At 48.0% G+C, this 26630-nt stretch overlaps 2 protein-coding genes across 5 annotated transcripts in view; one reads left to right on the top strand and one right to left on the bottom strand.

Annotated features, from left to right (window-relative positions):
• Nucleotides 1-12446, top strand: part of Pknox2 (PBX/knotted 1 homeobox 2) — a 271709-nt gene extending 259263 nt beyond the window's left edge. For all 3 annotated transcript variants that reach the window (XM_041657711.1, XM_041657712.1, XM_041657710.1), the window contains 3 exons: nucleotides 7771-7847; nucleotides 8625-8803; nucleotides 10154-12446. In XM_041657711.1, coding sequence (XP_041513645.1) covers nucleotides 7771-7847; nucleotides 8625-8803; nucleotides 10154-10386 — 489 coding nt within the window. In that variant the 3' untranslated portion in view covers nucleotides 10387-12446. The remainder of the gene's footprint in view (nucleotides 1-7770; nucleotides 7848-8624; nucleotides 8804-10153) is intronic.
• Nucleotides 12447-23459: 11013 nt separating this feature from the next.
• Fez1 (fasciculation and elongation protein zeta 1) overlaps nucleotides 23460-26630 on the bottom strand; it is a 56706-nt gene continuing 53535 nt past the window's right edge. For both annotated transcript variants that reach the window (XM_041657812.1, XM_041657813.1), the window contains 2 exons: nucleotides 26034-26099; nucleotides 23460-23819 (listed from right to left, as the gene is read on the bottom strand). In XM_041657812.1, the coding sequence (XP_041513746.1) occupies nucleotides 23803-23819; nucleotides 26034-26099 (83 nt within the window). In that variant the 3' untranslated portion in view covers nucleotides 23460-23802. The remainder of the gene's footprint in view (nucleotides 23820-26033; nucleotides 26100-26630) is intronic.

The following is a 26630-nucleotide window of genomic DNA, read 5'->3' as shown; positions in this document are numbered from 1 at the left end:
CTTACTTTTTGTATAACTAGAGCTAGCAGTATGCTTCTCTGAGATCTTTTTTTTCCCTTCACCTGTGAACTGAGAACAAAGTCTAATTCGCCATTGCTTTGATTGCACACAGAGAAGGCTCTAGCATTCTCCATACACTGAAGTGTCCACACTTAGCCAGCTGCTGTGGGCATCCCGCAGGGGTAATACTGCTGTCAGCAGGTGGGAAGTGTCCCCATAGACTTCTGTATGACTGCAGAGGAGTCTGGTCGAAAGCCCAGAAAGGCAGATGGAGTTCAACAGAGAGACTGTCTGAACCATCTCAGAGCATCTTGCACTGAGTGCCATGTGACGGTGGGTGCCGGTGGCACCACAGAGCCCAGTGCCCCAGTCTTCTCAGAATAGCCAAGTCATTGGTCTGACTGCTGTGGAGACCAGTCAGGGGCCTCCAGCCAATCCAGGCCCCCAAGCCATAGCTGAGGTAAGGCACCACTATCTCTACACAGCCCTTTCTTGGGCTCCAGGGGGAAACGATGGGCTCCAGAAGTCTTTAGGCTCTGAGCAGTCTGGAGGTGTTTATTCACAGGTCTTGAGGAAAGAAGTTGACATTTAGGCTGGACTTTAAGGACAGCTTGGGTTTGGGATTGAGTGGGATGTGGGAGGTCACTTTGGATGACAGTTGTCTTTCAAGTGATCATCGTCCATTATTGCTTTAACACTTAACTGTTGCTGCCAGAAGGGTCTAAAACCTCCCTCCAAAATACTCTCATCATGAAGTTCTCTTTATTCCTGTTCTTACCTTGGAGTTTGATGACCCACATGGCACCTTGGCATGGTCAGAATGGGAAGCAGAGAGCAGCTGGCTTTGTTCTTGGGCACCCACCTCTCGATGCTAAGGAGTCTTAGGCCTAGAATTTCTACTATGGCATGAGATTGTTTACTCACACCCACTATTCACTGTACCGAAAGAGAAGCTGCCTTTTGACTCCCTAGGGTGGGTGACAGAGTGTCCGCAGGAGACTGGTGGTTTTCAGAAATGCCCTCCAAAAATGTCATGAGAGATATACAGTCTCACAGTATCCCTAAGAAACCTGTGAAGGTTAGGAGAAAACACGCATGTTCACAGGACCTAGCAGTCTTTGAAGATGCAAGAAAGAAAGCCCTTTGGGGAAAAGGAGCATGGTATGGTACACCACAGGGCGTGGGCTCCAGAGGGCAGCCAGCAGACCAGAGGAGCATGGCACACCTGCATGAAGGGTGTGGGCTCCAGATGGTGGCCAGCAGACCACCTGCAACCTTTTCCGAGCTGGAGCATGTGTGCCCAGCCACAAATTTCTCTTTCCCTCTCTGACCTCTTTGTAACAAACACACACAGAATGTGACAGCCACTGTTCTAAATCCCTGGCCAGTTCTGTGAACTCACGTCATCCCTGTAGCCACCTTGAGGCTGGCAGGATGATTTCCCAGCTTCGCAGATGAGGAAAATTGGCCAAGGTCTGAAGCTACTGAGAGGCAGGTTCAGGATCCAAACCATGTAGAAATCATGTTATTTATAGAGTCACCTCTGCGACCCCTCTAGAGAAGTAGGATTTCTTCTTCTTCTTCTTCTTCTTCTTCTTCTTCTTCTTCTTCTTCTTCTTCTTCTTCTTCTTCTTCTTCTTCTGTTTTTTGAGACAGGATTGTAGCCCCAGATGACCTGGAACTCACTCTATAAACCAGATTGGCATCAAACTCGCAGAGATCTACCTGCCTCTGCCTTTTGAGTGCTGGGATTAAAAGTGTGTGCCACCACCGCCCAGCAGAGGTGGGGTATCTTTTTTTTTAATATTTTTATGCTTTATTTAACTTTATTTTATGTGCATTGGTGTGAAAGTGTCAGATCCCCTGCAACTGGATCGTCAGACAGTTGTGAGCTGCCATGTGGGTGCTGGGAATTGAACCCAGGTCCTCTGGAAGAGCAGTCACTGCTCTTAACCACTGAGCCATATCTCCAGCCCGAGGTGGGGTATCTTGATAGATTCTTAAGTATCCCCTCTTGACTCCCCCACAAATACTCTACAGTCAATCAAGGAGAAGCAGTAGGGTGACTTGGGGGGTCACCTAATTCCTAGGGGTCTGAATCAGTGAGTCACTATCTATCCTCCTTCTGCGGCCACACATAGCCCAAACCTCCACATGAATTCATTCAACAAACACAGTGGGCCAGGCCATCTCTGTGCAGATGGGAAGGAGAGAAAGAGAAACGCATGGTACCTTTTCTCAAAAAAAACTGATAACTGTTCTCTTTGGGGTGGTAGATAGCAAGCTACCCCTATGGTGGGAGGGATCTAAGGAAGCATTGAAGCTGGAAGAAGAAGACTAGGTGGGCTTAAGGTGAGCAGGAGCAGGGTTGGAAGGAAATTACAAAGAACCAGTCTTATTGCAGTGTGATGAATGGGCTGAAATAGAAGCTACAGGGACAAAGAATAGCTTAGAGACTCAAAACAGGAGGTGGGACACTTCCACAGTAGAAAACTGTACAGCAACCAAAACACAAGGAACTCAAAAGTGTAGATGAACAGATGATTTCATTAATATAATGACCAAAACCCAGACAAAATGTTATGCATGACTATAATCCCAGAATTCAGGAGATGAAGGCAGGAGGATCAGAAGTTCAAGGTCATCCTTGGTTATGAGTTCAAGACCAACTTGAGCTATATAAGACCCTGTCTCAAAAAAAAAAACAGAAAAAATATGCAAAACTGAGTCATCATGTTGCAGGATAGAACACATACAGAGATCTAAAGAAAAGGAAGTGATTGTCATAAAAATTTTATCTTTGGGAGGGTGGTTGAAAGGGAACAGAAGGGAGCTCAGGTGGGAGCAGACTCCTGTCTTTTGGCCTGAGGGTGAATGAGTTTGTGAACACGCACTGGGATACTATGCCACTTAGTTCTCTGTGCCTCTCTTTGTGTCTTTAAGTGGGGAGGAACAAAAATAAGAATGGGCGTTCTAAACAGAGGCAAGTGTGGAAGGAAGAAGTTCATCACTAACTGTGCTTGCCCAGTCATGCTAGGCCTGCCTGCCTGCCTCCCTCCCTCCCTCCCTGCCTGCCTGCCTGCCTGCCTGCCTGTCTGCCTCCCTCTCTCCCTCCCTCCCTGCCTGCCTGCCTGCCTGCCTGCCTGCCTGCTTGCCTGGCTGTTTGCTTGCTTGCTTGCTTGCTCGGTCACTCGCTGGCTTGCTTTCTTGCTTGCTTTGTCCAATCTGCCATCTCTGAAATCAGGGAGCATCTGTCACCAGTGGCATGTTAGATATGGTGCCACACGGTCATTTCAAAACTCTGGTCCTATTGGCTGCCTCCCTTTGGATCACAGGCCCTCCTAACCAGTGCCATGCCCACAGAATAAAGGCCCCAAAGCGAGCCCCCGCCATATGGTTGTTGAGGTTGGGGGCTTGGGGTGGGGTGGAGAAAGGTTTGGTAGGCCTCTGAGCAGGGTGGGGGAAAGGGAAGCCCAAGCTCCCTACTGAGTCTAAGGTCCAATCTAGCATGGGCTCCACTGATACCCACTGGCTGATGTTCCCCCTGTAATGGGTCCCTATGTGACACAGGTAACCGTGCAGTGAGATGCACGTGAGCTAAGAAGGTGGAAGGATCATACCAGGGTGGGTTTGAACAAAAGAAGTTGTCAGAGATGACAAAAATCAGTACTAGACTAGTTTCTTCTGACCAGAGCTCATCCTTCAAACTAAAAGCTATTTACTTCAGTGTCCTTTGAGCCTTAGGAGATAAGAGCTGTGGAGGTTTGAAGGGAGGAGTCAGGAAGAGCTGCAGAGGAGTTTTTGGGGTAGGTTGCAGAGGGAGTTCCTGACAGCAATGGAGCAAAACAAACAAACAAACAAACAAACAAGAAAACATCCATTTAATGCACATACTTTAAGTCCCTTGTTTTTAGTGCTCAACTGGAGAAGTCTGGGAGGCCTCTATACATCTGTCAGAGTCACACGCTTGTTCTGCCAGCCCATTGTGTCATTCTGAAGTCCAGTAAATGGGTTCCTTTCCTACTCCCATGATAACCAGAGAAAGCTAAGAATGAAAGACACAGGTCAAGCAGCCAAGGCCAAACAGTCCTCAGATGGTGAGGCAAGACTCTGCCCTCTCTTCAATGGTTCTTCACCATCAAGCAGCCTTGCCCAGTTGTGGAAGTCTTCAGGTTGATATTGAGAAGGATCTGCAATCTTCTAGTCAGTGCTATACCTTTTCCAAGGAAGGCTCATGCACTTGGAAGGTGCTTCAGCTCCAGCTTGGGCCCTTCCTTTGCGCCTCCAGGGGCATCCCCCCAGCTGGTGGTCACAGGGTGGCTCCCATGGCACAGTGCGTACCTCCTAAGATCTCCTTCCACTCCCTCTCTTGTCCTTGGCCTCAAGCCTTTCCAGTTGTGCTAAAAGTAGCACTGACTCAATCGTGGCCTGACCCGGAGCCAGAACTATTTTGATTCTGTCCTCAGGAATCATGTGGTCTGAGGCGTGTACGAGCTGGGCTGCTCCTCTGGCCCTCAGCTGCGGTGCCAGGAATGTTCTGGCCCACACACCTGTTCCCAAAGCTGGGCTAAGTGTTTCTACTTAGCCACAGCCTCCACCCCGTGCCTCCTGAGGTACTGCTCTGAGAAGGAGAGATGGTGGGACTGGGTAGTGGGAGTAGTAAGAGATCTAATATCTAATAATCAGCAAGTCTTAGGCAATACTCATTCTTTGAGCTGTTAGATACAAGTCTGTCCATCTGTGTTTGAGGTATCCAACCCTTCAGTACCGGCAGTCTCCTTAGAGATAGAAAGCACCATCCTTCCTTGCTAGGCTGGGGATTTCCCTCTCAGGCGCCTTAACAGGAGAAAGCAGAAGAGATGCTGACTGACTGGCTTAGAGCTAAGTCATGGTATAAGGCTCCTTCCTGGAAGGCCTGTTTCTCTACTGGATTAGCTCAGCTATTCCTCAAAGCCAAGTTGAGGCCCCACTTCCCTAGACAGCCTCCCAACCAAACCAAGCCACCTCTGTCCTATGATCCAAAGGGACATTGGTACAGGCTACCTTCAATAGAGGACCCACAAACACACCCTTCACATCAACTGTGAACCCCCCCCCAACTTCAGATGTCTCTGACTTCTAGAATTCTGGAAGCAGCCAACATCCAGCCTGTGTAAGCTGGTGACTTAGCTCAGCTCAAGAACCAACCTGATCCACATGTCCTTCCTGTGTCTGCTGACTTGTATATTCATACAGCATCACTGAATGCGAACACAATTGCCATGACTGGTAGGAGCATTGTGGAGGTGACATCTGATGATCCAGGGTTCCTGCCCAAGAGCAGCCAACGGCTTCCTGGAGGATACTTATGTCCCTGAATGATAAGGGCAATGCACTTACTCAGAGTCTTTGGTGACTACCTAGGCCTCAGAGAACTGGAAAAGGCCTCCCTGAGGATTTGACCTGTGACAAATTTTCAGTGACATTCAGAAGTGCCCACAGTGGGATGACGAGAGAAGAGGCCTCAGCTGTAGAACAGTAATGCAGAATATGGAGGCTGAAAGACTGTCATAATTTTTTGTGGTCAACTCATATACCTGCAGGTTCCATATAATGCAGATTGAACAAAGTGTGGACTGAAAATACTTGAAAAAAAACTACACTAAGCACATACAGATTCTTTTTCTTAACATTATTTCCCTAACTAATATGGTATAATGACTATTTCCATATGATTGTCTGACGTATTGTAAGTAACTCAGAACCCAGGATAATCTGGCCACCGTGGCTTCCCTTTCTCTGAGCTTCCAGAGTGCTGAGTGCCCAGCTCTGTGTAGGATGTATGGGCTGTATGTAAATACTGTGCCATGTTATGGAACGAGACTGGGACATCTGCAGATGTTGATGTCTATGAGGGTCTCAGAACCAACCCTTCATAGATAACAAGGAAAGACTTGGTTCATAGATCTACCAGCCATGGACAGGGAGGCTGCTCGGCACCTTCCTGTGAACCTTATAAAGTAGGAAGGGAGCATCACCAGGGTCCCAGAGTCCCTACCTCTCCAGGGCCTGATATCTTCCCTTCTAGCCTCCTTCTGTTCCCTCCCAATTAGCATGAAATTGGCCCTGGTAATGTTGGCATGTGTTCCTTCTTGTTAGACTCTTAATATTGTATGAGTCACAGGGTCAGATGCCCTGGTGTGGTAGTCAGGGTCAGAGGTGTGAATTAAAGCAACACATGATCCTGAGGCCAGCTGAAGAGGCTGCTTTCCTTCCTCACTGCTAATGACAGCACTCCCAAGGCTGCGACACTCCAATTCCTCCTTCTGTGAGCTTTAAACATCTTGCCCACACCACCCCATCCTTGCAGTATGAACTCTTTACAAGTATTTAATCATTACATAACTTAATAATGTCTTGTTAAGTGCCAGGCCTGAGGTCTCACAGCTAGTCACAATAGAGCAGGCTTGTGAGGCCCAATCTCTGGGACTTTCGAAAGTCCCAGCATTTCTATTCTCTAGGCAACACAAGCAGAAAGAGTGATCCTGGTCTGAGAATGCTGGATGACTTGGCCTCTACCCTGGAGACCGCCGTGTCTCCCCTGCTTTTAGGAGAATCTTTGGTCCCTTTGAGTCTCATGATGCCTACTGGATGTCAGACATGTGTGCCAAAGCCTCAGAAAGACCTAGAAACACATTAACTCTATTGTCGGCCTCAGCACCCATTGGCCTCAAGACCTACTTCCCTCGGCTTTGCCTTTCTTTTGTTTCTGTGTCTTTATTAGATTATTTTTTTCCCCTGAGCATCTCCTGTAGATGAGGCTGATCCCCCAGCTTTCTCCTTTGGAGTGTTGGGATTATAAGCATGAGGTACCACATCCAATCAGATTTTTCCTTTCTCTAATGCCACTCCCCTTAGCCATCTTCCCAGGCTTCCGGCCAATTCATATTTCCTTCCTGTAAGCTTCCATAGCACTCAGTACCCAAACCACAGCATCTCCAACTTTCCTTTGTCTTCCTCCATCAGTGGTCATTTGTGTGTGATGGCAACAGGCACACATTCTAAAGAGCGTATTATACCCTTATGAAGTGTGGTTGAAGAGGGAGAGTAAACACATAATCAAAGTTGGGCCGAAGCATGCAACATGCATCTACAGGGCACACCTGTACCACTCAGCCCTCCACAAGGGCATACAGAGCCACAGTCTGCAGAACTGAGTCAGTACTTCCATCCAATTGACAGGGGCCAGTTTTCTCATCTGATCCGCCTTGCGGTTGGTTTGATGAAATGAAGTTAAATGTATGGAAACATTTCAAAGGGTTAAAAGGTTGGGTGTCAACAGTGTACCATTATATTTATCCTGTCTTCCCAAATGTGTAGTGTCAATCTTGACACGCAGTAGATATAAACATCAATTAACTGAGATTGCATTGGTTCATCCCCGTCCCCCTCCCCCACTTACTACCTTCCATGGCTTGGGAGGCCATTGTTGATCCTAGCTCGGAGAAAGCCACCTTCCGGAGGGATCAAGTGAGAAGCAGAGGAAAGTGTCTTGCGATCAATAGTGAATGGACTCTAAAAACTACCCTGGTCTCCATTATGAGAAAGAGCTGGGAAGTCTAAGGCACTTGGGAGCCTCTGTGTACACGCTAGGCCCATCGTCCTCAAGAACAAGCATTGCCTTTCCCCAGTTTGGACTCCCAAGCCCTGGGTTGTGTCCATGTCTTGATGAACTCTGGGCCAACCTGGCCCCCACATGGCTACAGCTCATCGGCCCTTCTTTCATTTCAGCACCCCTACCCCACAGAAGACGAGAAGAGGCAGATTGCGGCCCAGACAAACCTCACCCTCCTGCAAGTTAACAACTGGTGAGTTGGCACCACCTGCCCACAGGCTCTCAGATCCAGGGGCACATGCTTGGCAAGGGAATGCAGATCAGGAAGAGCAGGTAAAATGCCACACCTACCTCAGCCTCAGCTCCACTGCCAGGCCAGTCCTCTTCAAGTCAGGTTCCCTGACTCAGCCTGTCCTGGGCTGCAACAGCAGCTTCTCAGCGCCCTCTGCTGGGAGACAAACACATCCCTAGAAACCAACACTGCCAGAGAATCTGGGCTCACTAGCCCAAAGCAGACAGACCAGAGGGTCTTGCATCAGTTAGCAAAGGTACAGCCAGCTGTAGCTATCTGATCTACCTAACTCCTTACGTGCTGAAACCAAAGCATTTTACAAAGTAAGGTGGGAAGGAGGAGGGAGAGATGCCTTCCTGAGCCCACAGGAATGTCCTTGCTGTTCTAGCCAAGCCGGATGGATGGATGGATGGATGGATGGATGGTACTAGATTTTAAAGCTGGGTCACTGTCATAAGTCCAAGTCAGAATTTGGTGACTGTGACCACAGCTCTTCCTTTCTCTGTTCAAATCCGGTGGATTTTGACAACTCCTCATGCCTTTTTCCCACACTGCCTGTGGTCACCAAGCCCCAGGTAACTCACAAATTCCTCAGCCACAGAGGGCTGGTACCCCAAGCCTGGTACATCTGACCACTGACACCACGGGGCAGCTTAGCCTTCACATCTTCCCCACCCCAAAAACACCCATGTGACCCAAATGTCGACTAACCAGATCGTCACCATTCCCCCTGGGCAGGTTCATCAATGCTCGGAGGCGCATCCTGCAGCCCATGCTTGACGCCAGCAACCCAGATCCTGCTCCCAAAGCCAAGAAAATCAAGTCTCAGCACCGGCCCACCCAAAGATTCTGGCCCAATTCCATTGCTGCCGGCGTCCTGCAGCAGCAGGGTGGCACCCCAGGGACGAACCCTGATGGTAAGATCAGGACTTGCCATAGGTTGGGGCTGGTGGGGCTCCTGGAAAGCAAAGATTCAGGGAATGACTGTCTCCTCACCCAACCAGGGTCCCTGTCATTGCACCTTCACATAAAAAGCTTGCCTCTGTTTTTATAAATCTTACTATAAGAAGGGATGTTGTGTGCACATTTTTATTTTTTGCTATTGCGTGTTTGTGTTTTGTTTTGTTTGAGACAGGTTTTTTTTTTTTTTTTTTGGTCTTTCGAGACAGTGTTTCTCTGTGGTTTTGGAGCCTGTCCTGGAACTAGCTCTTGTAGACCAGGCTGGTCTCGAACTCACAGAGATCCGCCTGCCTCTGCCTCCCGAGTGCTGGGATTAAAGGCGTGTGCCACCACCGCCCAGCTCTCAAACATACTTTGTAGTCAAGAAAATCCTTGCATTTCTGATCTCCTGTCTCTGCCTTCTTAGTGCTAGGATGACTATTACAAGTACGAGCCAAAAGAACTCCAAAATTCCTTGTGTTAATTTTGAATAAATGTAAAGCAAGCTCACAAAGGAGTGGAAGATGATGGTACTTAGCATCAGTGACTGCCCATCAGAACCCCCTCCTCACTCCTCACATTCCTGGGTTGCTCAGTACAGTCAGTATCGGCTTAGCTCTCCAAGGCCAAGGCATCTATAAATACCAAGGCAGGCATCTGGCTTGTGAACAGAGGCCAAGAGAAGCTTTGTTCTTCCAGATTCTCCATCACACCCTTCATACACGCTCTTCAAATTGTTGGTTTTCTGGTGAACAATGAATAATTTAATCAGTGAGACAACTCTGAGGTTGGCACGTGAAGGCCACTGTGTGGGCAGTAGGGAGGAGACAACCATGTGCATGCATAGCTTCATGCATATGGCTGTACCCCGGTTTCTGTGTGGTGGGGGACCATCTGTCAAGGTAGAAGAGGAATAAATAGAGGTGGTGCTGGGCAAGTTTTCAGAAAAATCCCAGCTCGGTCAATACTGACACAGTTCCTTGAATCCATGACTTAGCTATCTGAGACCTAGTTTCCTCCTCATCCGAGTTAGGATCGAGGATCCTGCTTCACAGAGTAGTTAGGAACTAAAATAAATAAATAAAGCTCAAAGTGCTCCCTATACTTACATAGAGAATACTGAGTATGTATTAGCCTGGGGTATTGCCTGGGATGGTGCAAAAGAAGCCAAAGAATGGAGGGGTGGGCATCTCCATGCCTGTGAACTGTCTCACTCAGTGTTTGGTGCTCTTACAAACCATGCCACGAGCCAGCCCGTCCACCCTGCCCATCTGCTGAACCCGACCAACAGTCCTTGTGTATCCTAACCTTTGTCCTCTTCCGTGTAGGTTCCATCAACTTGGACAACCTGCAGTCCCTGTCCTCCGATAATGCCACCATGGCCATGCAGCAGGCCATGATGGCTGCACACGATGACTCATTGGATGGAACCGAAGAAGAGGATGAAGATGATATGGAAGAGGAAGAAGAAGAGGAGGAGGAGTTGGAGGAGGAGGCAGATGAGCTGCAGACAACGAATGTCAGCGACTTGGGCTTGGAACACAGTGACTCCCTGGAGTAGTCAAGGCAGCCCAGATGGCACTGGCCACTGAGCAGGAAAGGAGTGTCATCAGGAGGGTTCAGGGTGGGAGGGAGGGGATATGGGCAGGCAGCACCAAGAAAGTTGGGCCCTAGCTTCCCCGAATCATAGCTTGAAGAAATGCAGAGGCAACACCCTGCTCCTTCTTCCCGACCACCACGCTTCCATGAACACCTACTTCCAGACCCTCGGACTGCAGGGCACTTCATTGCCGGGGCCAGTCAGCCTGTGCAGGAAGGCAGAGTGAGATCTGGACTCACCAAATACCCGAAGACGGGTGGCACCCATGGCTCCACACGGCAAAGGACTTGGGTTGTTTACAAGCCCTGCCCTATGCGGTGGACAGGCGCTGTTTGCAGAGTGGACATTTGCCAAGGGGCAGACTTGGAGGGAAGGGTGAGGGGGGGGGTCTAACATTTCCCCCCAGGAGAATCTGAGCTCCCTTGAAAGATACTCAAGGATGGTCCATATGCATAACTGGTGGCCAGAGGAGGAGGGCCTGAGGCAACACCATATCCTACAGGTCCGAGTGGAACGCAGACTGCACAGGGCTCTAGCCTGCCCCACTAGGACCCTGTCTCTTAGCACAGCAGCCATGGACTTAGGAGAGGGGGATGGAAGCCCAAAGAGACTCCTTTCTCTTGGAAATGCATTGTCAGTGGGTCCAACCGGAAGAGCTTAAGAGCGGCTTTCCATCTGGGTCAGCTCTAGGACCAAGCAGGTGGCAGAACCTGGATCGGGAGCCATACTAAGATGACTTTGGGGACCACATCTGTCCCGAGGCGGTCACATCACATCTCCTGTAACGATAGGACCTTGACGTTTTACCCTAGATACTCCTCTCCTCAGATGGAGTTCTTCAGATAGCCCAGCCCCTCTGTGACCCTCCACAGGTCCCCATGGTATCCCTCTGCTCCCAGGCTAGTACTGCCAGCCTCTAGCCTCCTTCTCCATTCCATCCTCCAGAGAAGGCAGAAGACACATCGGAAAGAAGCGTTATCCCAATGGGAAACCAGGGGCTGAAGAGGTGCTGCTGCTCTTGCCTTCAGTACCAACGTGGCAGGAGGATGGTGGACAAGCTGATCTGCACACACCATTGGGCTCGGCTCTGAAGGAACTGGGGGCTCCTGGGAGGAGGCTACCATCCGCCCTCACACACACCCTCCAAGCCCAACTTGGAGGGCCCACGATTGGCACCCGCTCCTCCTGTCCCCTCCTATTCTATGGCTATGAATGGCAGGACTGATCACGTGTGTGTTTTCCATTGGGTTTAACGTGATGGACGTGCAGTTTCATTTGTAAGTGTGCATTCACCATCTCCTTCAGTGCTAGGACATGAGTGGCTCTCTGGCTCAACCGGAGGGGACCCTTGGGACCTTCTGGGCCTCCCCTCTTCTACCTGGTTGGGCGGAGCAAAAGGATAGTCACTTTTCTGAGGTCTCCCGGAAATGAATGTATTTCTCCCCCAAAAGAGCTGATATTTAATGTTTTACTAGGGATTTTTGAGAAACAAATAACCTTATTTATAATCTGGGTGATCCAATCATTTTTTTACTCCCTTTTGATGCCATACCTAGAGGAAAGGAAAGCTTTTTTGGCGTGAGACTTTTGCAACACGCAGTGGATAAAACGTGTTTCCTCTTCTGGTTCATTTTTCTTGTTAAAATACATACATCCACGCATAACTTCCTCTACTCAGCACCGTGACAAGCACCCTAATCAGCACGGACATGTGCACATGTGTGCACATGAATACACATGCCTACATCTCTTCCTCCCAGCCCCTTCCACCTGCCTAATGTTATGCAACCTCCTTCCAGTGTATCCACCAAACCAGTACTGAATGTGGCCGCGAAGTTTTCAGTAAATCTTATCACCTACCGAAATGCTGGTGCACAGTTCTCTCTTTTCTTGGAGGTCCTTTATGCCTTCAGTTGGACCCTGGGCCAGACAGCATCTGGAGCCCCAGAATCCACCCTGTTGGACTGACCTCCCTCAGAAAGGGACAAAGTAGGGGGCTTTCAGGGTGACCTCTGGTAGCTGTCTGGAGAGGAAGATGGTCCAGCTTGACACTCAGAGCATGGAGAGGGCAGAGGAAGCTCTGCACTGCCCTCTCCTGACAGTTCTCTGCACTGCAGTGGAAACCTGAGCGTAGCTCTCTTCCCATGTAGACTTTTGTATTTCCCCACTGTTGCCCCAGGACTTTATCATCCAAGTCAGTGTAGCCATGGCCCACACATCACTCTCATACGTCCACCTTACTTTGATCAAAGGTGGGAAGTCCTGGAACGTGGAAAGAGATGCAGCCCGAGCAGCAGCTTTAACCCTCGTACTATGTCCATGGCAGGGTCTGCCCCAGACTCATCTCTGCATTCCCTGAAGCCAGGACAAGGATGCAGAAGGGGTCAGAAAAATCGGAAGATTCACAAAAAGATAACAAATCCATTACAACACCATCTCCCCAAACTGGAAAGACGGAGAGCCAGGCATGGTAGATCATAAATTGTCCTAACCCTCCAGAGATGGAGGCAGGGGAAGCCAAAGTTCAAGGCCATCCTCGGCTACATAATCAGTTAGCGGACAGCTTGGAATACGTGAGACTTGCCTCAAAAAATAAAACATAAGTAAAAAGAGAGAATTGGGGTAGACCTCACTGTCAATGAATACACACACACACACACACATACACACACACACACACACACACACACACACACACACATTCAAAGGAACTGGAAAGAAGGCTCAACAGTTAAGAACATTTGCTGCTCTTGTAGGGAGGACACACATTCAGTTCCCAGCACCCTCCTCAGACAGCTCACAACTGCCTGTAAAGATACCTGCCAGTCAGGACACCTTTCTCTGACTTCTGCAGGGACCAGGCAGGCACACTGTGTATATAACACACATGTGGGCACTCACACATACAAATAAAATAAGAAATCATATATATTTCAAAATTTCATGACCAAATTAGTCGAATGTTCTTAACTAAAATAAATACCAGCCAAATTAACCCAATGTTCTTAGCTAAATATGTCATATATTTTGTGCGATGCACATTATAGTCAGGGCTCCACAAAGTCCTGCAGGAAAAGAAGCCTATTTAACTGTTTAGCTGTTCCTTAGAGTCACTTGATCTGTCTCTGCTTCTTCCAAGGCATGCATATTAAGGATTCTGCAAAACACACAGCAGAAAATATGTCCCGAAGAAATTAGACCAATGTGGTTTTCCGCTCAAGGTTTTCCATCCCAAGGTGCCATCTTCTCATCCATGCTGACAACTGGAAGTGGGTTTGTGGTGTGGGTGGTTGTGTTCTCAGGAGGCAGCAAGCCATTGTCTGCATGATTCAGATGCTACCCAACCCAAAGAGATGTCCTCTGTGGTAGTGACAGGGAGGGGTACGGGGTGGGGGGTAGGTGGATTTCCTTAGTCTAAAATGAAACTCTGATAGTAGGGCCCAAGAAAGTGGTCAGTCTAGCTTCTGTCCCTCACTTCCAGTCCATCAGAAAGGCCCCTTCAGGCTTGCAAGTCCTGCTGGAGACTTAAACATTCTTGACCCAGAAACCCCTCAAACTGACTTGCCTAGGCCAGAGGACGGCAGTGAATGGCAGCCTGCAACTGGCTCGGTCTTAATCCCAAGGAGCTCACTGTTGTTCAGTACACGGTTGTTAAACTGCCACTGTCCTGGGCTCTGTTCCACACACCAAGGATTCAGCAACCATGGTCATGGAGCCCTTTCTGGGAGTTCACATTCTAAAAGACTGGGGCAGAGCCACAGTCTAATACTCTGGGACACTGATCTTTCTAACTTTATTGCTCAGGATTGCCAGCAAGAGCTGCTGGGGTCAAGTGGGACTTTGCGATAACATCCTGTTTACAGACGTGTTTTACTCAGAGCAGTTGCTTTTTTAAGATTTTCACACCAACATTTAGAAGTTGGAAGACTCTACATTGAAACAAATGAGATTCCTGGTCTCTCTTGAAAGTCAGGCAGTCAGGCAATTTGGGATCTACATCCTCATGATCATGGGGCATCTGAAGAACTGCTACCCCGAGATTCACTCTCTAACTCCTGACATTCCCCCCACTCCTGGAGTAGCCCAACACTGAGGCTGAGGTCAGCTGAGGTCACGCTAGGACCGTTCTTATGTAGTTAATTATGCATTTTTCCTTTTCTTTTCTAATATCTCAGTGGGTTCAAGTGTTTTGTTTTGGGTGGTTCAGTTTGGTTTGGTTTGATTTGATAGTATTGAGGATTGAACCTAGGGCCTTGAAAATGCTTGGTAAATGTCCTACCATTGAGCTACATCCCAATTCTCTCTCTCTCTCTCTCTCTCTCTCTCTCTCTCTCTCTCTCTGTGTGTGTGTGTGTGTGTGTGTGTGTGTATGTGTGTGTGTGTGTTTAATTTTTGTTGTTCTTTGTCTCACTAAGGTGTCCAGGATGATTTTGAACTTGCTCTATAGAGCATATAGGCCTTGAATTTGTGATCCTTTTGCCTCATCCTTCCAAGTAGCTGGAATCACAAGCCTATCCTTCCAGGCCCAATAAGATTTGTTTTATGGGGGGGGGTCTTTCTGTGTAGCACAGGCTGGCCCCAAACTCACTGAGCAGTGTAGGCAACCTTGAGTCCTTCATCCTCCTATCATAAACTCGATAGGAGTTCTGGGATTACAGCTGTGCATCACTGCGCAGAGTTGACAAGTTTATGAAGGGTGTTTATAAGTAGGGAAGTTTTTCTCTAAACCCGTTTCTCCATCAAGCAAGGGAAAGCAAGATCGTCCAAAAGGACTCTTCCTTGGAAACAAAATATTGGAGAAAATTTATGTGTGGAAACACAGTCCCGTCGTTTCTTGTGCTCTGTACCTATCTCACACCCAGATACCTTTGTTTATGTGTCCCACCTGCCTGCCTGGCCTTGAGAGGTAATCATGAGCTTTGAGGGGACAACTCTACCTCAGGAACATTGCTCAGAGACAATAGACTTCAGGGGCCCTTTCAGCTCAGTGCATAAAGGAACTTGCCACCAAGCCTGACTGTGTAAGTTCGATCCTGGGGCTCACATGGAAGAAAGTAAGAACTGATACTTTCAAGTCGTTCTCTGACCTCCACATGCATGCTATTGCATGTGTGCCCCCCACAAATACAATATATTTTTTAAAAACATAGGTAGGCATATGTGCCTGTAATCCAAGCATCTAAGAGATAAAGGCAGGAGGGTGGAAGAGTTTGAGACTGGTTTGGGCTACATAAAGAGACTCTACCTAAGAAGAACAAGATAGAAGCGAGAAGGGAAGGGAAAGGAAAAGAGAACAGGAGTCTCCGGCTCTTCTTTCAAGTTCCTTCTACATAGTTCTCTTCTTTCCTTTTTTCCATACAGACTCCAACTTCAAAGCCATTTATCCATTCCCTGAGCTTTCATAGGTGCTTACTACGTACAGCATCAACCTGGGGTCAAGTTAATTCAGCTTTGCAGGGCATCACAGGCCAGGGGATAAGAACCAAGGCCAGCAGACAGTGCTGACTGTATCATGCTGTGTGTTTCTTGACATCTTACTTCTAGCCCGCAAATAAGGCAGGTTATATTACACCACTTCCAAGCATGTCTTCTACTTTTATATTTCTCGGCCTCTCTCTGGGCCGATCTCATTTAGCCCCTTCGCAAATTAAATGCATCTCATTAAACTGAACCCATTTAGGACAATGCCCTTCAGGTGTGTGCATCTTCGTACATTGTTCATTTTAAGGCAAGTGTTTGATTTATTTTCATCTCATTAAACTCTTTAAGATTATGTGCATCTCATTACACTCAGCACACCGAGATGACTTATTTCAGGTGTAGACATTACACCCAGTATTACCAGGCAAGAATATGATTTTTTTTTGTTTCATTACAAGCCTTACAATTTATGTGCATCTCATTACAATCAGGCATTTAACACAATTCCCTTCAGTTGTGTGGCTCTCATTTTACCTTTTCATTTACTGATTTTTTTTTCAGCTTATTTATTCAGAGAACTCACTTCAGGTATGTACGAACCGCCTCTTCACCTGTGATTCATGTGGCTTTCTGGTGGTTGATCACATCACTGCATTGTAAAATATTTATTCTATCAGACGCCATCTTGTGGGCCTCTTGCGGTAGCACCGACAGGAAGAATGCTGGCTCAATATTCATGAAACAGTAGTGCTGCATGGTACAACTCAACAGTTCCAGCTCCTCAGGAAGAAGCGGCCCAGATACCCACTCCAGTTAGGGAATTAGATGAGTACCACCACCCAGCTCCTAATATCCAACATACTTCCTGCTCCATCCATCTGTCCATCTGTCCATCCATCCATCCATTTGTCCAGTTACTGGAAATGGAACCTGGGCTCTATCTCTAGGCAGGTGCTCTACCACTGAGCTACACCCTCAACCCATGCTCTCCTTTAGGCTGGATGGAGTGTGTATCCACACCGTGACTCCTGTTGGAAGGAAGGAGGTCAAATAGCTTTACCCTCTTACGATGGAATCTCCCCAGCTCCCTCCAGACCTAGTGGCTTCGGTTATCTTTTCTACAATCCTATCCGAGGGATCCTCAGCTGGAGTGCACCTTAGAATTGCTGAGCAGGAGTTTTGGAGTTGCAAATCAAAACACGTCAGAGTCTGGACCAGTAGGTCCATTTTCTTTCTTTCTTTTTTTTTTTAAACAAGCTGAAGGAGTTATCATATCATGAATTCATTTTTTAAAATATTTATTTATTATGTATACAATATTCTGTCTGTGTGCATGCCTGCAGGCCAGAAGAGGGCACCAGATCTCATTACAGATGGTTGTGAGCCACCATGTGGTTGCTGGGAATTGAACTCAGGGCCTTAGGAAGAGCAGGCAATGCTCTTAACCTCTGAGCCATCTCTCCAGCCCCCAGTAGGTCCATTTTCAACAGCACCTCAGAGATTCTCGACTTCTGGACTTGATTCACAAAAGTCCCTTCAGGGCAGTCGGGCAGTCACTCAGTCAATGGGAGCTGAGAATGCTCCACGTCCTCAGCATTGTCCCTGCAAGCTTGTGTTTGCAACTCAGCAAGAGTCTAAGTTCAGAATGAATAGACAAAATCCCAGACAGGAGACCAGTGGGTCAGAGAACCCTCTCACCCATAGCATATAGGAATCTCGGGTCTGCACACTAAGCATTCTCTCTCCTCCCCCTCACACTGCCCATTGCCTTCCAGAGTCAAAAAAACGCCAAATCATTCCCAGAGCCAGCTCATCCCTCCGTTCTCCACCCCAGATGGGAGAGCTGAGGCATGAGGAGTAAGCAAGCATGCAGGAGCAGAACCGCTGCCTGGCTCTGGGGCTCCTGTGCTTGCTGCAGGAGCTTCCCTGCAGGGAGTCTGTGCTGCTTCTGGGTGTCTTGGAGTCATCCTCAGGTTCCAGTTGTTTCACCCAATACTAACACTGGGTCCTAACTCAGCATCCCTGAGTGTCTCCGGGTAGCTTTGTCTGTTTCTTCTTCTGTCGCTCCACCTGTCGCCATGCCAGTGAAAATAGAACCTATTCTGCAAACTCAAAATAACTCTGACTTGACATCCCTTCTTTTCCACCACTTCTTGGAGTGAACCTGATGAAGAAGCAGAATGCATCTGCCTCCTGCCTGCTGTTTCGTCTCTTCTTCCCCAACCCTGGGGGCCCAGGAGTTCTACAATCAGCCCCAGTCCACCTCTCTCCTCTCCCACCTCTCTCACTAAGCAGGATTTAATATGGATAGACTTGGGCACCATCCATCAAATCCATAATCCTAGCACTTGGAAGGTCAAGGCAGGAGGATCACTAAAAGACTGAGGCTAAACCAGGCGATTGTGGTCCATGCCTTTAATCCCAGCACTCTGGAGACAGAGGCAGGTGAATCTCTAAGTTCGTGGCCAACCTGTCTGCAGAGCTGGTTCTAGGACAGTTAGGATTACACAGAGAAACCTGTCTGTGTGGGGAACAAGAAAAAGAAAGAGAGAGAGAGAGAGAGATTGAGACTAGCTGAGCTACATAGCGAGACACTGGACAAAACATAAAAGAAGACAAACAACAGCCACAAGGCTAGAGTCCTTGTCAGGCTGATTTAGGGGAACAGGGTCATCTGTCTTCTTTTGTTTTTGTTTTCAGGACTTCTCTGTCTCTTAGATTAAAAAAATAACGACCATCCCCAAAGCTAGAGAGGCCACAGGGTCCAGCTCTTTCATCATGTTCCTCAAAATTTACTAGTAAAAGCCACTTACGAAGCACTTAGTGTGCATTTAAAACATTAAAGATTCTTCAAAACAAAACTGAAATTTTTACTAGAAATATTACTATCACTTTTAAAATATAGAAGTTAAGGCTTAACTAAATTAAGTAATTTAAAAATATATATGTTATTTTGGAGGCAGCCTTAGCTCATGCCTGTAATGCCAGCACTTAGGAGGCAGAGGCAGAAGGATCAGTAATTGAAGGCCACCTTTGGTAGCATAGAAAGTCTGAGGTTAGCCTGGACTATATGAGACCATGTCTCAAAAAACTGCGAACAGACTTTCTCTCTCTCCTGCCCCCGCTCTCTTTCTTCCTTCTTCCCCAATTCCCTTTATCTCAATAAAACCCCCACTCAAGGTCTAAAAAAAAAAAACTCTTAATAACAACAACAAAAATCTAATTAAAATCAGGTTTTAGCTAAGCATGGCATTATATACCTGTAGTTACAGCACTAGGCAGGGAGAGACAAGTGGATTCTGTGAATTCAACACCAGCTTAGTCTACATAACAGGTTCCAGGCCAGCTAGAGCTACATAGAACTCAGTCTTTAGGTTGGGAGTGTGGCTCAGTGAAGCATGAGTGAGACCCTGGGCTCAATCCCAACACTGGAAATGAAACTATTAGACCCAATCTGTAGTGCAGTTAAGATTGGAGTCCAAGGTCATACCAGAGTTCTTTTCTGAGATAATCAGCCTCTGTCAAACTTGACCAGAACCAGCCTTCAGACCAAGGGCGGAGACCTTTCACCCAAGAAGTTCTAGGAGGTGATTGCCCTTCTGAACATGCTCTGACCCGTGTCCCTTGGATGGGACAGCACTAGAAAATGCTGGTTGCAGTCCCAGTCTGCCTCCCCACGGCATCCTCCCTTAGGGACAGGCAAGACAGAACCTATGTCCTCTGAATTTAGGATCTGCTTTCCACAGACCTGCTGAGTGGCAGGCGTGCCCTGGAAGGGGAGTCAGGAAGTTGATCTTTGAAGGAGAAGCTGTCTGGGATGGAGGAGTGGGCCAGAGCCCCTTGCTGATGGTTGCACAGATGAGGTTCAGGGACCTGTGTGTGTTGAGTCCAAGTGACATAGCAGCAACAGCCAAGCCTTCTTCTGGGTCTTGTGTGGAAAGGTAACCCCCTGCCTGGAGATCAAGGTCTGGTACTCAGCCTTTTAGGACTGACTCCTCCGCACAAGGACACGAAGCACTTGGGAGTTTATGGACAAGCTGGCATAGAACAAGTGCCCACACAGAAAGGGGGTCAATCGAGAGCAGAGGACGGGCCCAGGGCTCTGGGGCACTGTTAGATCCAGCATTATTGGTGGTGGAAGACAATAAAATAATTATGTTCAGGAGAAAGGGAGGACCAAGGATGAAGTGGAAATGTGCTGGACTGGAATACAAACCCCTGGCTCCTCACTTCCTGTAGCCTATGATTCTTTTTCTTGTTCTGGGACTTGTGGGAGCAGGGAGAGCAGGGACAGTGGAGTGGGGGAGGAAGAGAGGGGAGAGACCAGGGGGAGGGAAGGAGGGAGGAAGGGAGGGAGGGAGGGAGGGGGAGAGGGAGAGAAAGAGAGAGAGAGAGAGAGAGAGAGAGAGAGAAAGACAGAGAGAGAGAGAGAGAGAGAGAGAGAGAGAGAGAGAGAGAGCGCGCTTGTGTCCCTGGGGTTTTTTCCAGACAAAGCTATTATCGAAATGCCAACCAGCTCCAGCCTGGCTAATTTGCATATTCCATGCTGAGCTCTGGGAAGCAAGATGAATATGCATGAGGGCTTGGGTAAGATGTGGGGCTGCTGGGCTGCGGGCTAAGGTGGCTCATTGTTCTTTAGAAGCATTGCCTTAGAAAGCCAAAGCACCTTCCGGGTCAGCGGAATGGCCTGTGCTTCCCTCCCAACGGAAGGAAGAGAGCAAACCTCAGGCTCAGTCAGAAATCCAAAGGATGACGACGATCCTCTCAGCCTCACAAAGAAATACATAATCAGGTGCCATCAAGAATGGGAGTGTCTCTCCTCTAAAAGTAGCATATAATTACTCCCTTCTTGTGCATGCTAATCATGGAGGCTGGCTCAGGGCTGAGAGTCACCTCTCCTGGCTTCCAGGAAATGAGGCTCTTCTCCCTACTTTTTGCTTTCTCAACAGGAAAAAACGGGCACTCTGGGGTGCCCCAGCCTCCTACGTAGACCCTATAATGCCCAAGATGACCAGGCTGTGTTGGGAGAGCCTAGGATACGGTGGGTGCTGAGCCGAGCACATGGCATGAATTCAGTCAAGTAGCTGAAGATTTAAGTTGTGATACATCTTACAGCAATGGGGTCGATGCTAGGGGTATAGACCAGCTAGAAGGACATGCCTGTCTTGGAAAGGCCCTGATCAATGCTTACTCATTGACTCTCTACAGTCTCTATGACCAGCTGAAGATGGTTCTACTCCGGATATTGAAGCCAAAGTAGAAAGGGCTTATTTTATAACTTCACAGAAAAATTCCAATTTCGTCCTAAAAAACTTGGAGCCACCAATCACTTGCCATGTAGTTTTCTCCCTGAGGGTTCATGGCTGTCTCTCATCCTAAACCAGAGAAGACTGGGGAAACGCTCACCCCACCCCATCATGTGCTTCCACTCTACATAATTAAAGGCTGACTTCCAGCACCACAATAAGTTTTCTTCCCGGGACTTGATCAGACTAGGTTTAAAAAATCTTTTAATAGAAACGCACTTGAATTCATTGACCTCCCAGCCACCCCGCCCTGGAAGGGCTCCTGTGGATTGGACTTCCAAGAGCTGGTGTGGGTTTTGTGAAGGACCTGGAAATGCAGCTCACAGTCTGGGCTTCCGCCCCGCCCCACACTGCTGTGGTACTCCAGAACAATGGGCAGAGGGGCACCTGACAAGAGCATTGGTTTCACCTGTTAACACTGGCTGAGCCCCCTTAGGTTCTGGCTCTAGGCTCTATTCAGAGCTCAGTGATACTTTCCTAAAACTTGATGCAAACACTAGCTAGCTACGGGGAGGGCTTGTTGGAGGTGGGCTCGGACAGACCAAGGATTTTTGTCTCTTTTCTAGGCATGCTCAGTACTGCTGGACACCAAACCTTGACTCATGGGGATAGAGGGAAGGAAGGGGAGGGGGCACAAAATCTTGTGGGATGGCTTTCACGTGCCCTCTCAACTCCTGTTGCAGAAAGGATGACAAAATCAAGGCGCCCTTCTCCCCCACTCTTTCCGATAACCTCCTCCTGGAATACGAGGGTCCCAGACACTTGAGGGCTATTTTTAACTACCACTGGCTTTGATTAGCTTGTCTCCGGATGCTTCAGACACCTGCTGGCAGGATAAATTGGGGGAAAAGAAGTGACTGACCCAGATCTGATAAACCCAAAGTAGGAAAAGTGTGCGCGCGCGCGCGCGCGTGTGTGTGTGTGTGTGTGTGTGTGTGTGTGTTATTTCCCCTTTGCTAAAACTGATGAAAAACCCTACAACTGGTACAATGTTAACCTTCCAAATGATCTCATGTCACCAGTGACCTTCGGCATCTGTAGTCTTGGGGCTGATGAGTTGTAGAATTGAAGTCACTTTCTTGTTGAAGGCCTAGTATCCGTGTCAGTGTGTATATCCTGATGATCTGTGTGTGTGCTCTGTAGTCTCTTCCACCTCGTGTGGCAGCTCGGGTGTCCTCTGTGGGGGTTCTCTGTATTGCTTGGTGCTATGTACAACACAAGACAGGGCTGCTGGGACTCTGACAGCTCCCTGGTAGAGTGAGGCCTCCCTCCTTTACTCATCCTCAAAGGTTGCCTCTTATGTGCTTCAAAGAAGGCAAAGCCTGGGGAGTGAGCGGCAGAGAAGCCACTCTGTCTTTTGGTGTCGTCCTTGTCGGGCTCTCTATGGAGCGGCTCAGGTGGCTAAGCAAGCACTAAGCAAGCAAGAGAACGTCTGCTTGGATGAGGCCTAAGTGTCGGTTCGTCTCTGTCTCCTAAGCAGCCTTAGGTGAGTTACTGACCATCTCTGCTTTGTGACTTTCTCCTCTGGAAAGCCCAGAAGATATGAATACGTACCTCCTTGTGACTCCAGGTTGCTGGGACGTGAGACAATGTATAGAAAGTGATAGGGCTGGCAGCAAGGCATGCAGTGACCACCTTCTTTTGTTTTGAAAGCCAGGAGCATGGAAACTGTCAGTGTTAGTATCTTACAGACTAGAAGACGAAAGGCAGTGGAATTCAGGCTATGCTAGGACAGAGTCAGCATCCGGGATCCAAAGGCAGTATTTGCCTGCTGTTAGCGAGGCTGACAGTTGCCTGCTATCAAAGCCTGAGACTGCATGAAGGAGTTAGTGCTGCTGGGCCTCAGGGCTGCAGCCAGGAGGAGCCAAGTCATAGGATACTGTTCTTTCCCCACAGGCCACTGAGAACAGAGAGGGCATGGTGACAAATCTCAGTGCTGGAAAGGGGTGGGTACATTCTCCCAGAGAGCTGAGATCCGCAGAGCTACTTCCCTTCAGCTCCGAGACCCCAAATCCAACCCAGCACCCCCGTGGGAGGCATTGCAGATTCTCCATCTCCGCCTAGCTCCGGACTGGCTAGTTTCTACCCCACATACTATAGCCAAGCAGCGAAAACTGAGGAGACTATGAACGACCTCCTTCTGTGACATAGGCAACCTCACCACATCACATGGCCCCACCCGTACCCACCACAGGGCTACAGGGCCATGGCCATAGGCCAGCATCTGAGAACAGCCAGACATCATTTCCCTGGAGGGTTTGGAACACAGAGCCAATGGACACCACTCTCCAAAAAGCATGAAGAATATTACTTAAATGAAGGTTTATTTCAAAATTAGTCTTAGAGTATAAGCTGGGCTGAGGGCTGGAGCCAGACTACGTAATGAGTGGTGAGGGCACCTGCCTTCCCCAACACAGGCGGTGAGGAAGGAGCATCACCGGCCCTGCACCCGCCCGATCATGCATCCAAAGATTACTAGCACTAGAAGCCAACAGCAAAGGACCCCCCGCACGGTTGCTTGTGTTTAATCCAGGTTAAGCTATACACGTTTAAATACACGCAGGAGGTGACATGGTGTCATGCAATCCCAGTGATGGAATGACGTTCTTGCTCCGTGACCTCCTGCAGTGAGGCTGCTCCCCAGGTGAGGTTAGGTTGGACAGAGCACTGAAACAGAAGAGGAGAGAGGTCACACGGAGGTCACGCTGCGCAGAAAGCCACCCCCAAGGACCAGGCCATGGCTGCAGCCCTGAGTCATCTTTCCAGGAGCAGAAGAGAATGACAGGTATCTGTCACAATGAGCAAGCACTGCAGTCTCCAGGGTCCGTGGAGGATCCAACACGGTGACTTTACGGAGATGCCGTCCCCGGCCATGCTAGGGTGTAGCTGAGCTACTACTCACAGGGCTGCTGAGAGACTTGTAAAATATGCCCCATAAATATTAACTGCTTTTCTAAATTCACTGACATTTTGGGGGGTCACAGTCTAGGTTTCGGCTTGCCAACCTCATTTAACCCACCTCTACACACTTCTTTGAAAAGCTTCTATTCTTGCAAAGTCTTTGAGAGTCACAAGTTCTTCCTAATTCTTAACCTAAATTCTTCTTATTGAAATTTAATATTGACCCCTCTGATCCTCATAGAAAGAGCACAGTTTGGGATTTCATAACGAGGTTCCATAAGCCTTTTACAAGGCTCTAGGTTTTGTGTAAAAGTGAACTCAAAGATGATGGGTCCAAACAATGCGTGCTCATCATAGCAGGCAACATACAAAGAGAAGATAGCCAAACAGTGCAGGGCTTCTCATGCAGGGCTGCAACCACACAGCATGAGGTGTTTAGCCTGGACTTCATCAGGTCTCTTGTTTCATCAGTTACAGATAAACAAAAGAGACGAAAGAATAAAGTAAACCTTGGGCTGGAATTGGGACTAATCTAGGACAAATCTATTCTATAATTTAACAAATGAATTTAAATAATAAAGAAGGAAAGGAAAGGTTATATATGTTTTTTGTTTGTTTGTTTGTATTTTTGGTTTTTAAAGATACATTACTGGCTGAGCTTGCTGGTAATCCTGGCACTTGGGAGGTGGGGGCAGGAAGATCAGGATTTCAAGGTCTTTCTCAGCTACAGAAAGGGTTTGAGGCCAGCCTGGGCTGCCTAAGATCCTGGGGGAGGGAGACAGGAAGAAGGGATGGGAGTGGCTGAGACACAAAGATAGGCAGAGACAGACTTAGGAGATAAATCATCACATTTTATGGACCATCACCAGGTCCTGATGCAAGCAAGCAAACTGGAAACACTGTGTGGGGACCAAGGTGATCTGAACAGCAGTCAGGTCACCAGTGACACACAATGTTTAAGTTTGCCCTTGTAGCCTTCCCTCCTCCCTTTCTGCTGTTCTGGAAATGGAGCCCAGGGCTCATACTTCCAGGCAAGCCACCCATCACCATCCCCAGTCCTAGTTGGATAATGGCATTACGGCTATGTGTCCAATTCTCAGATTCTGGAAATGTACCCTGAGATCTTTATAAATGCAAAAATACTAACAGACATCTGCTTCAAAACAAAACTGGGATAGGAGTATAAATAAGCCTGCTGTGGGCTGGAGAGAGGGTTCAAGGGTTAAGAGCACTGGCTGGGGCTGGAGAGATGGCTCAGCGGTTAAGAGCATTGCCTATTCTTCCTGAACACCCAGGTTCAATTCCCTAGAGCCCACATAACTCAGAACCCATAACTATCTGTAACTCCAGTCCCAAGGGACCTGATGGCCTTTTCTGGTCTCTTTGGGGACACACAAGGAGAACAAACACATGCAGGGGGAACACCTATATACATAAAAATAAATAAAAATAAAATAAAAGGTTAGCTGTGAGTTAATCCTCTTTACTGTTGCCCGCACTGAAAACCTCCATAGTAATTCAGAAAGAAGTTACAGGGCAGAAGCTGTGACTCAATGGGAGGATGCTCGCCTAGCATGTATGGGTCCCTGCATCTCCAGTTGTTCTCCCTTTTTAAAAAGGTTAGGAAAAGACAAAGTTAATCATGACAACATTCTCCTTTCAAGTTAATGTTAAAACTATTAACTTTTCCCAGGCTTTGTTTCTCCTAACTACATATGACATGGTGCAAAAGCCGCTGGATTTCCAGAGTAAGTTCTTTGTTGGTGTCTTGTTCCTCATGAGGACACGCACTGGTGACCTGAAGTAAGAGAATCTCCCCAGGCCTGGTAGTGAAGCCCTCATGATGACCGTGGGGTTTATAGGACCACAACCTGGTTGACCTGCAGTGGGCGCTCTATGGGGGCTTCAGCATGAGCTCTGCAGCTGGCATAGGAGCCCGGAGGACCCCTTCTGTTTGGGGAGGAGGGTGGATGTGCTCACCTTTTAAAATGTAGTCCGTTAGCAAAGTAGGCACCTTCTCATTATCCTCCTTCATGGCGAAGAGAACTGGAGGAGAGAGGGGGAGATGTGGGCCAAGATATTGTTAGGGTATGTTTGCTTCTAAGGCTAGACAAAGTCCACTCTTAGTGAGAAAGAAATGATATGAGGAAACCAGGTATTCATGGAGTGTAAGTAGGCACAGTCCTCTACAGGCTCCCAAGAGTCAGCGTTCTCAGGATGAGAGCCAATACTTGCAGAGAGCAGTAGGGCTGTCTCTGCAGAGTGGACCTACTGGTGACTTCTTTCCATTTTCCCCTTTTGGTTCATCTATAACTTCTATACCATCTACCAAATACATATCTTTAATAAAAATAAATGAAGCAATAAATAGGTAGAGATAGATAGATAGATAGATAGATAGATAGATAGATAAAAAATGAAGCAATGGCCCAAAATGATAAAATCAGTTTTTTTGGAGATAGTCAGCCTAAATGTTAAATATTAATTGCTAATCACTAATAAAATTGTGTTGTTTGTTTTGTTTTTGAGACAGGGTTTCCCTATGGAGCCCTGGCTCATGTGTAGACCAGGCTAGCC

This window comes from Microtus oregoni, unplaced genomic scaffold (assembly GCF_018167655.1).
Source record: "Microtus oregoni isolate MIOR12 unplaced genomic scaffold, Mior012 000008F_ref0000371, whole genome shotgun sequence".
NCBI classification, from domain to species: Eukaryota; Metazoa; Chordata; class Mammalia; order Rodentia; family Cricetidae; genus Microtus; species Microtus oregoni.
Note: the sequence above shows the minus strand (reverse complement) of the source record. Positions and strands in the feature narration are given on the sequence as shown.